We start from the raw sequence: 14,386 nt of genomic DNA on the forward strand, positions 1-14,386 counted from the left end.
AAAGCTCTCCTGCAGTTTCCATTCTGCAGTCTGCGTCATACCTATACACATTCGACAGGAGACAGTTACGTTTGATGCAGAGAATTATCCATTTACACGCAGATTTGCTTTCTCATCAAGCTAATAGTTGCACAATAGAAAAACATGCGATTTTAGGCAGTTTCACTGGTGCTTGTAGCATTTTACCCAAACTGATGGAATAAAAAACTGTAGACCTCGTATCCCTGTCTCATCATTTTATTTTGGCACAATGACCAACAATGCACCCCGACACTGTCGCACTCACAACACAACGTAAAAGTCACTTTAAAAATGTTGATTATTGAACAGAAGATTTTAGAAACAATAGCACTTTAAAGCCACCCCGTCACATCACCTAGTTTGATCCAAAAATCTGCTGTAATTCTATAATCTGTTGTAATTAGTCCTATAGATAAGAACTGAACTATACAATTACCCTGCTCATAACCATACGCTCAGAAAGTAAAATCTCATACCGATGCATGAACCAGAGCAAATCTGTGACTGCTACAACTAATGGGAGAAAAGCAGTAAAAATGGCACAGGAAGCCAGAAGCCAGGCCACAGAGCAGCAGGAAGCGCCGCCGCCGCTCCCCCCCTCAGTAGTAGGGCTGATTGTGCAGGAAGTGGGAGAATGCAGTGAAGACCTGCAGCGGCTTGTCCTTCGGGCTCATGTGGCCCGCACCCTGCCGAGCACAGCGCAGGGAGGAGAAGCAACACTGGTAATGCCACACCCACAGACTACTGTCCCCAGTTACTTCAACAGTGGGAAATCACATCGTGACCTGTCCTATATGCAACCAAATAGACAAGCAAACGATGCACCTCCTTTTCTGCAAGGTCAGAACCCTCCACATGAATGTAAACGGATTCTTGACACATTCCATCAGTCACACTGCTTTATGAGAGTGACTTCTTCCTGCAGCACTGATTTAATAAAAGCAAACTCTGTATCGTTTTGACATTCATAGTCTCAACAGCAGAGTCAAGTTTGCTTAAAGCAATTCTGGTGAACTGCCAGATGTTTGAAGGCAAGGACCCGCTCTGAGATATGGGAGGTAACCATGTGGAGGGACAGATATGGATATGGGAAAGAGAGCCATATTCTGCTTATTTATTGTGTTACTTATATTCTCCACAACAACACGAATTAGTACCGTGTGTTGTCTATGCAAGGTGTGCGTGTGAGGAGAGAGGATGCGTGTTTGTGAGCCTGACCCGCACGGTGAGGAAGGCAAGGTTTTGGAACTCCTTGATGAAGCCACCAATCTGGTTGCTGCCCCCATCCTTGTAGAGCCAAGGCCGTCGCTCCACGGTCACCTAACACCACCGGCCATGCACACAGCGTTCACCCATGTCGCCGTGAGTGTGAAACAGTCACCTTCATTATCTGATCATAGGAAACAACTGAAGACGTAATTATCATGACTGTTACCACTAAAATGTGCCCAAGAGCAGAATAAGACTCTATAAAACTAAAGCTCACATCTTGTTTTACAGACCAGTTTCAACAGGCCAACAATCATTACATGCAATACTGGCTGGACGATTGGCTAAAGACCATGGGGTTTTCTGTAAAGTGGTTGAGCATAGGCTCAAAGGCCAAAACACATCAAGCTACCAGCAACAAACAGACTATCAAATGTAATAAAGCAAGTAACACGTTCCTTCAACCGAGTAGGGTTATAAGAGTTTGGGCAGAGACAAACAGGTGGGAATTCCGAAGTGGAGCAGTGTGAGGGAAGAAGCGGCAAGATAAAAGTGATTTAACCTGCAGTGTGGCGAGTTAAGTGGCCTCGAAGTGCACCTAGCATGGCACAAGCGCCGTGGTGACGTTCTTGTTGTTATTATGAGTGTGTCATTGCAAACTGCAGTGTGGTGGTTGTACGGTGTGGATGAGACAGCTTGGTAGACAGTCCTCAACATGGGTGGAGGAATCAATGAGTGAAGTTCACAGGAAACGTAACCCTGGTAGTAGCGACTGATCAGTGGTGAATGCAGTGGTCAAGACCTAGAAAATATAATCTAAACAGTGGTTAACTCTCACAATTTCTTGACATGCGAGCGAATCAAGTGATAGCAGCAGTGACGCTTCGCGTCCACGAGAGGGCAGCATTGTTCAACTGAGGCCCAACGCTTGTGCACAACTTGGTGCCTGGCAGCTTCAATACAACGAACGAGTCGGAGTCTCTCTGAAGCACCTTCTGCTGCAAGGACTCAACGAACCACTCCTCCCCCAGGAAGTTGCAGACCATGTCCACGTCCCCATTGTAGAAGAGGATTCTGTATTTCTGTGAATGACACATCACAGAATCAGAACTTGTATTTAGACTGGAGGAATCCAATGAGCTATGGAGTTCTTGTTCACAGATGTCCAGTAGGGACTGGTCAGCAAGGTACAACAAAGTAAAACAATGATAGGAGAGCAAAAAAGAGAAAGGCACTGCACCACCCTCCTTTGAAGGTTTCCTGGCTTGGTTGGGAAGTTGGGATTGTGGTCTGGGACGTGTAGACGACCTCATGGAATAATTTATTTGTCGTGACAACTTTTTGGTTGTTTTTGGTTAATGTTTATTCTTGTTTTATTTTTGTTTCATTTTGCTTGGTAGTAGGCTTTTCACTTGCTTGGCAGTGGCTGTATATGGGATTTGATCCTGATATATAATTATTTTATAGCGTTGTGGGATGCTATTAGAATGAATTACGCTATATACATTTGAATCATTATTAAATCACGAAATATAAATAACAAAAATAATAAAAAAAAAATTTATCCGGGTTTTCAAGACTAAATGCAAGCATGGGCAAGGCAGCAAAACAACGAAAACAGTCCTAGACCACACCAAGACAAAACACCGTCCCTCAATGAAATGGGACATTAAAATTGCTTCAGCTGTAGAGTTCAATCAAAGTGGAAGTGTTCATTAGAAGTAAGACCAAGGCATTCTTGAGGCAGCGCATGTCTTGTCCAAGTGGCAAATAAAGAACCTCACCAGGGATCCCAGGAGCCGGAGATGCTGTTTCCGCATGTCCTCGTATTGCCACACAAAGTGACGATTCACAAAATCACTGCAGGGAGATAACCAGTCAGAGTTGTTAACGGCATCATCGTTTCTGTAAACATCACACTATGCACTCTCGTCTACCGTAGAAAGGCACTTAACGCAGTCTTGGTGGTGCCGTAGAGCAGTGGTTCCCAACCTCCCTGGACCCACGGACACTGTGAATCCTCAACACCAGCGTGAACTACAGTTGCTGTCAAGGATTTTGGTGTTTGGTGAAACTAATGTTTCGTGGAGCACTCCTTACTGACTTGTGGAACGCCAGTGGCCTGTGAATCACAGGTCGGGAGCCAGGCGCCTAAGTAAACACGATTACAGATTTGCAGTGGATGCAAAGGTGACATTACGCCAGAGACTAAGAAGCGCAAAGACACTTGATAAATTCAGACACCGCGCGTGGGAAGTGCGCACTTCCCTTCAACAACAGTTCTTAGCTCTTGATCACGATCAAGCACAGAAATGCCTCACACACCCATTTTCAAGATGGAATTGTTTAAATAAATGGGAGTTTTTAAAAACTCTTCAATGTGAAAAACAGGTTGAAACCCATCAGACTTGTCAGCACTTGAGCTTCCAGACAATGGGAGGCAATTTCAAAAAAGCACCGCCACGGCTTAAGGAGAGGGGGGATTGCCACGATGTGACGACAATGTAAACTCGCCCCGCCAGGGCCTGTGGACACAATGAGTCTGGGAGTGAGCGCAAAGACGCGATGAAGCGCGTCTACATCCCCCGCTGCAGGCTGTGTCTCCACGCTGCATACCCACAAACCGTGTACCCGGCCACCTGCTCCCCCGTGACTCTCAGGATCAGACGCGATCTCTCACGGTTTGCACTGTTGGTTCCCCATCTACCAGGTAGAACAATGGCTCACAACTGGAAGGTTGCGAGTTCAAATCTGGTTGGGGGTTGATCAGCCCATCATCCCTCTGGGTTGATAAAAACAAGTACTATGTTGTGGGGAAGTCATCCGTGTTTTGCTTATGGGCAGACCTGTCCCCGCTATAGGAGTGAGGAAATTCCACCACTGGCTCAAGGCCATATACATGAGATAAGCACCGTCTCATTGCTCAGTTGAGATATTTTGCAAAGCATTTTTGGATATGTTTCAGTAGGAATGGCAAGGCTACCACGGTGCTGGCCACGATATGTGGCTGCCATGGTCAGAGATGGCCCTGGCCACAACAATGCACCGGTGCAGATTTACTTCAGAAAAGGAGGCTGTGACATGTAACAGGATTAGGGAAATTACCGGGCCATACAATGGCACGGTAAACATTTCACCAGCTGCCTGTCACTTGCCGGACACTGCCAAAGCGCCTAATCCACTGCTCGATTGTTCTGCGAGAAGCCCCGCCTCCACCTCCACCATGGGCCCCCGGGGTCTCCGCCGCGTCCCCCTCGTCACCTGCAGTCCTCCCAAGGCGGTAGCACTGCAGGGATGTGTAGCGCCTTCCTCACCAAGGGGCTGTTCAGGTACGAGGCCATGGTGCTGGTGTTGGTGCATGGTGAGTCGCTGTTGAGGCCTCCACGCTGCGCATTGAATTTCCACAACCGCATGCAACAAACGACAAACAACATCCCTCAAGGAAACAGGAAAATTTACTTGCAAAACGCTTAATTTGGAAACAGAGCAATCGTGAGCCCCATTCAGCAATAACTTAGCTGGACCTTCCTAAACAAGTCAGCTACATTAGGGCTTTCTGGGAAAGCAAATGCAATAATAATGAGCAGAATTTACACTTGTGTCATGACCAAAACAAAAGCGCAAGAACACATCACACATCATCCTCTCCAACAATGCCATGGTTAGAAAGCTACACATCGACGTGCTCATGGGGGTTGGCGGCTTTTCAGTGACACGTGGCTATGGGAACTGGGACGTAATGGTGCTCAAAAACACAGCAGCAACAGTTAAAACACAATTTCAACGTCACCAAATGACGAAAAACATCAACTGATATATCAAAACATCTCCTTATGCTCATATACAAAAACGTATCGGTCGTGTTTTCACCAAGGGTAATGGAGAATACAACAAGAGTGGAACGTCACAGACTCGCAACGGTCCTGCGCTTGGACGCTTTGCTCTGCTCGTGATATCGGGGCCTCACCTCCATCACTCGCTGGTGGAGTCGGAGTCCGTGCTTCCTCAACACCAAGGATCGGCGAGGATCTGCACCGAGCGGCTTGCTGCCATTCTGCCTGTAACGACAACGACCGCCACGGCCGTCATTGTCCCCATCGACCACGATGACCCTGGGTCTCCCTTGAGACTTTCAAAAGATGTTATTTGTAACGTGGTCCTTACCTATGTATTGATAGTTAAATTATAATGTGCAATTTTATTGAGGTACGGTGGTCTGGGACTGTTGTTGATATTGTTTTGCAGCTTTGCCAAAACTTGCATTGTTTGTAAAAACCAGCAGGAACATATATATAATAGGGTTTTCCCCTTTTTTCTGGCAACAAAACACAGCAAGTTTTTTTCTTGCTGTGGTTGTCCCACCTGATGACGATTGCTTGTGTTGCGATTGAAATGTCGTGATCTATTATTTTTCTACCTACGTGACTTTACCGAAATAACCAAAGAGGATGGATTCCTGCAGTCACGAAAGCTTCAAATCAAGGTGTTAAGATGTTAAAACACCAAACTGAAACCTTTTACAAGGAATCATGTCTGCATTAACCACAATGCTTGTGGTCAGAATGCAAACACAAAACATACTCTGATAATATATGCATTGTCCTTGAAACTGATTGGTCCACGCCAGAAAAAAGGGGAAAAACCTATTATCATATTTTGGTACTAGCAAAGGAGGTCCCATGAAATATATATATACTTTTTCCTATACTTTTTCTATACAGTACTTTGCACTCCTATAGGTTTTTGTATTGTTCGTTTCTGTAACTTCTGACCCACCCCTACTGGGCATCTGTGAAAAAGAGCTTCATAGCTCCTCAGATTCCTCCAGTCGAAATAAAGATTCTGATTCTCCCAGTTGCTCGCAATCTTCCCATTAGCAACAACACCACATGCTGAGCTGTGGAGCGAGCAGCTCGCAATGGGAAGGTTGCCGTTAAAATCTTCGTTGGGGTTGATGCAGCTCATCGTCTCTCCTTCCAGGCTGTATAAAACGAGGAGCACTTTGTGGGGAAGTCAACACTCCTACCATGGGAATGTTGAATTTCCACCACTGGCTCAGGGCTGGAAACAGAAGATGAGCACTGCCTCAGCGCTCATTTGAGCAGAATGTCACTTTGATTTTGAATCCTCACAAGTGCGGTCGCCCTGGTGGCGGCTTCACGTGGTTGGGTTAACACTTCGCAAAATGGGTCATAGCAGGCACAGCCGGAATCAAACCCAGTGAGAAACCAAGGGGCAGCGTGGCGGAGGTCTACAGCTCTGCTTCCGCGAGAGCAAGCGGCGGATTGGCGGTACGCAGATGTTTACTGCACGACATCGGAATCCGTCGGTGCGCGCCTGCAGCTGACCTGGGAGCTCGGACTCCGCCCGCACATGGTGCGTACAGGTTGTAGGGGTCCAGGCCCCCCTGGAAGATGTGGCGAGCCGCCTGCTGTACCTGTAAGGGAGGCAAAGACCATCACACACCGGTGTCAAAATCAACACACGGCCGTAGCTGACATTAACACAAAGCCACAGCTTTGCCTGCACATAACGACAGATACGCGTTGGTACTCGGTGCACGCACACTCCCTTGTGCAATGCTGTACCGCATCGTTGCACTGCTTGCTCTCGGAAGAAGAGAAGTCGCACTTGCCCTGGGAGCAGCAGTACTGCTGCAAGAGGGCCCACAGGCTGCATGGCGGCACCGAGGGGGTGGCGAGAGAGGGATGGCACCAGACGGGACCGTGAGCTCAGTTGTAAGCGATTCACAGAAGAAACAAAGAAATGTTCAGTACACATGACACATTGATGCATCACTTACTCTGCTCCAAAGATGCCGTGGTAGTAAGCAAAGTAGATGGCGGAGTTGTCATTCGTAGCAATGCTGCTCAGTCCATTCCCAATTGCCAGTCCCTGGATAAAGCACACACGACTCATAGAGCAAATATGTCTCGTGTTTATTTCTTACTAGCTTTACTACACGGCTTCGCCGGGACTTGGATTCACGACGCCCGGCCGCCTTTGTCTCCCCAGTGGTGATGTTCACACACCACACCAGGCACTCGTTTGAGGCTGAGTCGACCTAGGGGAGGCCCAGGACCGGTTCAAATAATCGTCACCGGTGGTGGCCGTGAGCGGGAATCGAACTCGGGTCGCCGGGTTCGTAGCGCAGCGCGCTAACCACTACACTACAATGCGTTGCGCTTCCACGTGCGCGGGTCACGTGACAGATGTGACGTCACAGCTCACTTGCTGTGCAAAAATATATGCATTATTGAGCCCCCCCCCCAAAAATACTAAAGTCTATTTTTATAATTTTTGCATGGTGTACAGTCTGAAAAGTACCCACATGGCAAATTTCAAGTTTGTTGCATGTCGGGAAGTACGTTAAATATTTTGAACAAACACACATAATCACAAATTTCCCTTTTATATATATAGATTTTTCATATTCAATCATTCTCACCATTTCTCTTAAAATGAATGGAGTTGCTAGCCAACATAGCACGTGTTGCTTTATACTTCCACTTTCCTATTACCCCCACAGGGAAGTTACAGCTCGGCCTCAAATCCCCCAGACTCCTTGCATCACGTGCCCCTTGCCCTGTGCCCTCCAACCCCAGCATGTGCACGTCCTCACCTTGAGGTTGATGCTGGGATCCTCCATGACGCGCACGGCGAGGGTGGGCAGGTAGAAGCCCGCGTAGCTCTCCCCCGTCAGGTACAAGTCGTGTTTGCTCCACTCCGGGAACTTTACAAAGAAGCTCTTCAGCGCCAGGTAGTTGTCCATGGACACCTGTGAGCGGGGAGCAGAGGAGGACGCCAATGCAGGACGAGAGCTGTGGGAAGTGCTCACGAAGAGCAGAGCCAAAGAGTGAGGCCAGCCTTGGCATCTGGGCGACACCGACTCTTACTGCGTTGACGATGAGTGACGTAAGGTTTGGGAAGATGGCCACTGTTTGGCCGTGCCCGCTTCTTACTCCTCATTGTGTTGAGAAGGTTGAGCACTTAATGACGTCACCATCTCACCAAACACTTTTCCCAATCCATTCCTTTGCCTCCCCATGATTTCGATGTTAATACATTTTTCCCCCATTTTCTTTTGTTTTGCTCTCCCGAATCTCTGGCCCTGTCCCTTGTCTGCCCTCTTCTTCATGCTGCCTGGTGCTCATTGAATTTGGCTCCCGGTGTTTGTCCCGGATCTCAATTGGCATGGCAGCTTCGGATCTTGTCAGCACCGGAAGTCATCGGCATTGAGATTCTGGATTTGTTCGTCCCTGGACATTGTTGGTGCCAGGTCGCTGGACATTATAGATGCTGGGTCCTTGATCCGCGATGCCTCATTCACAACGTGTAGGTGGTCTCGTGTCTGCTCTGGGTGCTGTCTTCATCTCAGTCTCGCTGCCAAATCTATGGATCCGACCATCTGCCGCTGGTTCTGGCCACTTTAGCCTGGTACTTTCCCTGGCCTTGATTCACCTAATTTTTGTACAGCATCTTGCAGTTTGGCAGCACTGACACATTGAGTTCATTAATATTACAATTGTTTATCTCAGATAGCCTCACCGAGTCTCAACACTCTTGAGTCTTAAGGAGGGTCCTGCCAAGTTTTAAAGGGGGTGATGTTTGCAATGTACTGTATTTCCCAATTAATGTTCGAGTAGTTTTTCAATTTGGCCAATTTCGAGTATGACACCAATGCACAATGGCCGACTCATCCTCGACTGATGTCTAAGGAACTTTAACATCCCGTGTGACGTATACTGCGCACAGTCACTTGTTCATAAACTTGTAGTATTAACCAGGGTAGCCTTATGGATTAAAACCACTGGGCTGTGTCACCGCCATGATGCAGCGTTGATAACGAGCAATGCACGATGACGTAAAATGTTGACGTTCGGTATTGAGATTGAGTGGGACAGGACCTGGTCATCGCCGGTCGTGTAGTTCTTGTCGGCCGAGTAGGAGAAGCCCACTCCGGCTGGGGCCTCAAGGTAGAGCACACTGGAGATCTGGGCAAAGGGGACGAGGGAAGCGGGAAGAGGATGCGGTGATGCAAGGTGAACACAAGTCATGGAGAAATCAATTGGCTCATTTGAAGACTGCTCTATGATCAAGTGCTCCATGTACTTGATGTTATTGTGAAACTTGATGTTGAGTTAGGGTTTCGTGCCCTGGCTCTGGCGAATGCACTGTGGGCATGGTAAAGCGTTGTACTCGCCATGTTCCAGGAGTATGGGTTGTATTCGAGGTGGATTCCATCTGACTGCACCTGGGAAAATAAAGACATTTATTTGCCGACAGGATTTTTTACTTATATATTTATCCCGTACATTTTACAATTGTAAACTATTATATTATTAGAAACACACACCTACCCTGTACAGAGTATATATGATTATAGCTGAATCTAATTTTCCGTTCAAGTGCGAAAGCTTGGTGAAGAAAGGCTCCACACACAGCCAAAACGTGGAAAACTGCACTTGCATTACAGGTGGATGTGAGAAATGCAGGTGTAAAGATTCCTTTGTTGTGATTGGCCAGTAAAACACATTCTACCTCATGTAAAACATGTGTGGTGCAGCACTGGCTCAGGCCTACTGGAATACTGCACTCAGTACACACAGCGTTGGCTGCATCCACAGCGCCTCCAATGGCTGCCAAGATGACGCAACCCCAATACGTATGCATGTAATTCCCCAATACATATGCATGTAATTCCCCAATACTTATGCATGTAATTCCCCAATACATATGCATGTAATTCCCCAATACATATGCATGTAATTCCCCAATACATATGCATGTAATTCCCCAATACATATGCATGTAATTCCCCAATACATATGCATGTAATTCCCCAATACATATGCATGTAATTCCCCAAGCACTGATTGCTACACTTGCAATGCGACGCTTGCATCGTGAGCATACACATCCATTCGAGTGATTTCTCCCCGGCGGTGGCCGTGCAGGTCGGTGCGAGTGTGTAGGCCTCACGAGGTAGGGCCCGTTCTCTGTGATGAGCCCCTCCAGGGAGCTGCAGCCGGGGCCCCCGTTCATCCACAGCACGAGGGGGTCCTTGGAGGGGTTACCCTGAGACTCCACAAACCTGGCACACGCATGGCAAAGTGGTGTCAGTACCCAACGACAGACATGGCACCACACTCCACCTTCTACTGCCTCTGGCGTTACTGGTGACTAATACCCTCGTCTGTCTACACAAGAGTGTACTTATCATCAGAATTACATTTCACTTTGCTGAACTCAATTGTATGTACTATCAACGCTTTGAAAAGCAATTTGTCCAAGCCAATTTCCATTACAGAATTTTTAAAAATGTAATTTATGTTTGTGCAGTAGATTTTATGTCTTCTGTAATGCGTTTTGTATTTATTATTGCTCTGATTTATATTTGTTTCATTGTGACACTCTATGTTATATTGCTTTTGACATGTTGGTACCCCAGGCCACTCTTGCAAATGAGGCTTCCCTTCTCTTGCGTTCTCCCCTGGTGAAAAAAACCATTTAAAATGTGAACTAATTGGCTTTGCTATTTGCTTCATAATAAGCAAAGGTGGTTATGATGATAGTGTGGTGTCCTGGCACCGTAGTGCAGGTGCTGGTGAATGAGTGATTGCTACTCACTCACCAGTGGTGCAGGTGCAGGTGAATGAGTGATTGCTACTCACCAGTGGTGCTGGTGAATGAGTGATTGCTACTCACTCACCAGTGGTGCAGGTGCAGGTGAATGAGTGATTGCTACTCACTCACCAGTGGTGCAGGTGAATGAGTGATTGCTACTCACTCACCAGTGGTGCAGGTGAATGAGTGATTGCTACTCACCAGTGGTGCTGGTGAATGAGTGATTGCTACTCACTCACCAGTGGTGCAGGTGAATGAGTGATTGCTACTCACCAGTGGTGCTGGTGAATGAGTGATTGCTACTCACTCACCAGTGGTGCAGGTGCAGGTGAATGAGTGATTGCTACTCACCAGTGGTGCAGGTGCTGGTGAATGAGTGATTGCTACTCACTCACCAGTGGTGCAGGTGAATGAGTGATTGCTACTCACCAGTGGTGCAGGTGAATGAGTGATTGCTACTCGCCAGTGGTGCAGGTGCAGGTGAATGAGTGATTGCTACTCACTCACCAGTGGTGCAGGTGAATGAGTGATTGCTACTCACTCACCAGTGGTGCAGGTGCTGGTGAATGAGTGATTGCTACTCACTCACCAGTGGTGCAGGTGAATGAGTGATTGCTACTCACCAGTGGTGCAGGTGAATGAGTGATTGCTACTCACTCACCAGTGGTGCAGGTGAATGAGTGATTGCTACTCACCAGTAGTGCAGGCGCTTGGTGCCGGACGCGTCGAGGTAGCCCGAGTAGTGGCGGAAGGCCGGCTGCTTGGCCAGGCCGGGCAGGTAGGAGATCTCATCCTCCACAGGCGCCGCCAGCACCAGCACGCCCGCACTTGCCCCCAGCAGTAGCAGCAGCAGCATCATCGTCATCGCCTCGCCAGCCCAGTCCCAGTGTCACCCTGCGGGCAGTTTCACAGTTTCACAGTTTCGCGAGCACGCTTACAGCACCAGCAGCTATAGCCCTTCTCGAGCAGTTCCTGTACAAATATCGTAGCGCCTTTGATAGACGTTTTAAGGCGTGGGCTGTTCGCGAGCATCTTTAAGGGCCGACACGGCACGGGGGGGGGGGTAGCAAACTCCACATCCAGCCTCCTTTGTCTCCCCAGTGCTGATGTGAACACGCTGCACCAAGTAGTCCTCATTTAAGGCTGAGTCGACCTCGAGGAGGGCTGGGTCTGGTTCAGATATTGGTCAGCAATTTTGGCTGTGAGCGGGAATCAAACTCGGACGACCAGGTTTGTAGCACAGTGACCACTGCGCCACCGATCCACATTTGCGTGACTCCACGCACAGAATGGGAACCTTGTCACAGACCCGGCCCGCGTCCACTGCCCGATGCATCTGTCGGGGTTCGCACGGAGCCGCACGCTGTACCAGGCGCACGACGAGGGCGACACGCAGCGCGAGAAGACGACGAGGGTGGGTGGAGGAGTGGAGCAGCAAGAGAGGCGAAAGGCGACAGAGCGAGTGGGGAGAGGGGACACGGCGGCGGTGGGACACGCGGCGCAGATGCCGGAAGCTGCGCCGCGAACCGCACGGGGCTTTCCGAAGCATCGCGACTTCCTCTTCGTGTGTGCAACATATCAAGGGCGACTTTCACCCCACGATACACACAACACACAGCACCACCACCACCATACAACACTGCAACAACACACACCACCACCATACAACACTGCAACAACACACACCACCACCATACAACACTGCAACAACACACACCACCACCATACAACACTGCAACAACACACACCACCACCATACAACACTGCAACAACACACACCACCACCATACAACACTGCAACAACACACACCACCATACAACACTGCAACAACACACACCACCACCATACAATACTGCAACAACACACACCACCACCATACAACACTGCAACAACACACACCACCACACTACGAGACCCCCCCCCCCACACACGTGACACACACCGCGACAAAGCTCCCCCTTGTAGCCACAACATGCTGCTGGGCTAAGTGCTGCTAGCCAGCATCTATGAAGGCCGTCCGGCTACCACCACGCCCGGCGTAGACAGCCGCAGGAGGAGGAGGAGACACCGGCGAGTCTCCCCGAGTCGCCGGTACAACACGAGTCGCGGCCGCCTGCCTCACAGCGGAGCCAACCTCCTAGTGGGGGGCTCCTAGTGGGGGGCTCCTCCTACCCAGCGACTTGAACCTTCAGCGGCTCCCTGCTGATGGGTCACCACGTGCCGCTGCCACCGTCGCTTCCTGTTCTCGTCACGTGCACATCGAGTCACGCGCTCGGCGCGCGCCACGTGACTTCAAGGTCACCACCAGCTGCGACGTCAAACACGTGTCAATAACACAGCTGCAGTCCCTTTCAACGTTTAGAATAGGCGACGTTTCGGGCAATGACCCTTCTCCACAGCACATGAAGGCCAGAGATGTAGAGTAAACTGTTAAGGTTACTGTTATTGACAGTTCTGATATTCAGGTGCAAACGGAGACACGTGGACAACACGTGGGGTTGATGGAAACATCAAAGGCCATGCTCGCCCCAAGCCACGTGCGACTTGCATGGCACTATTACAGTTCGGAATAAGGGGCCTTCCATTTAGTACGGACGCATGGAGGGGGTTAACCCAAATGCGTGGCTTGCGTATGGGGGTCTACTGACAACGTACGCATAGGAAACGGGGGGGGGGGGGTGAAGCTTCGATAACAATTTGTCGACATTGGCCTTCAATTGAGTTAGTCCGGCGGTGAACTATCCGTTTGCTTAAACACGTCAATATTATTCATCCTTGATCGTTTCTGCGTCAATAAAATATCGGCCGTTCTATAGGATTCGGGGGTGGGGGGGGGGGTGTAAAAATACAGGGAGGGGGAGGGGTCAAGTTTTGACAGATTTTTGCGTACCTACTAAATGGATGGCCCCTAATAGGCGCTTACTAACAGCACTCGCCCCAACAGTTTGTATGGGCGCTATGGGGGATCTTTGGTTCTATAAATGCTCGCTTGTTAGTCATCATTACACGCGCCTTTGTCCAGCTTACGGTTCAGCAATCGTGAAAGCCATCAAAGGGGTGACAGGCGTGCGGTAATAATGAATGCCTTTAACCCGCCATTCAAGTGGCCGGCAAAGGCCGACAGTAAAATCATCTGGTTTCTTTTTTTCTCAAAGGCAGACGGAGACGCAATCGCGTGAGCTTGGAGGTGCCGAGAGAATGGGTTGACAGACCACGTTTTAGATGACAGACCACGCATACATAACAGAAACAAATAATTAGCTTCGTTGTGGAGAATATAAATATCAACATAAATAAGCTGACAATATGCCTACTTCGCAAAGGTCATTCTACATGTAAAAAAATAACTCGTCCCATCGGCCGCAAGGTCCTCTGTTAATGCATCATTTCCGCAGTATGGGTTCAACACCAACCTACGGGCCGGTTTTTACATGTAAGGTCTCATCAGCAGAGCCAGGCTTGCTTGAACCAATGCAGGTGAACTGCCAGAGGACCGGGAACTAAACAGACATGGTCATTTGCCCATGG

At 48.9% G+C, this 14,386-nt stretch overlaps 1 protein-coding gene across 3 annotated transcripts; it reads right to left on the reverse strand.

Moving 5' to 3' along the window:
- Nucleotides 1-219: 219 nt before the first annotated feature.
- LOC133350990 (lysosomal protective protein-like) lies at nt 220-13,166 on the reverse strand. 3 transcript variants are annotated; one of them, XM_061565870.1, is made up of 15 exons: nt 13,031-13,166; nt 11,553-11,751; nt 10,213-10,324; nt 9,434-9,484; nt 9,138-9,224; nt 7,853-8,008; nt 7,034-7,125; nt 6,819-6,903; nt 6,579-6,667; nt 5,198-5,288; nt 4,492-4,616; nt 3,015-3,090; nt 2,223-2,312; nt 1,240-1,341; nt 220-707 (listed from the first exon to the last, which is right to left on the reverse strand). In XM_061565870.1, the coding sequence occupies exons 2-15, from the start codon at nt 11,720-11,722 to the stop codon at nt 621-623; spliced, it is 1,413 nt and encodes a 470-aa protein (XP_061421854.1). In that variant the 5' UTR covers nt 11,723-11,751; nt 13,031-13,166; the 3' UTR covers nt 220-620. The 3 variants fall into 3 exon arrangements, with proteins under 3 accessions (XP_061421854.1, XP_061421856.1, XP_061421853.1); XM_061565872.1 differs by having other exon boundaries at nt 12,993-13,110; XM_061565869.1 differs by lacking the exon at nt 13,031-13,166 and adding an exon at nt 12,227-12,366.
- Nucleotides 13,167-14,386: the final 1,220 nt, after the last annotated feature.

This window comes from Lethenteron reissneri, chromosome 35 (assembly GCF_015708825.2).
Source record: "Lethenteron reissneri isolate LAM-NWPU_2019-01 chromosome 35, ASM1570882v1, whole genome shotgun sequence".
Lineage (NCBI taxonomy): Eukaryota > Metazoa > Chordata > Hyperoartia > Petromyzontiformes > Petromyzontidae > Lethenteron > Lethenteron reissneri.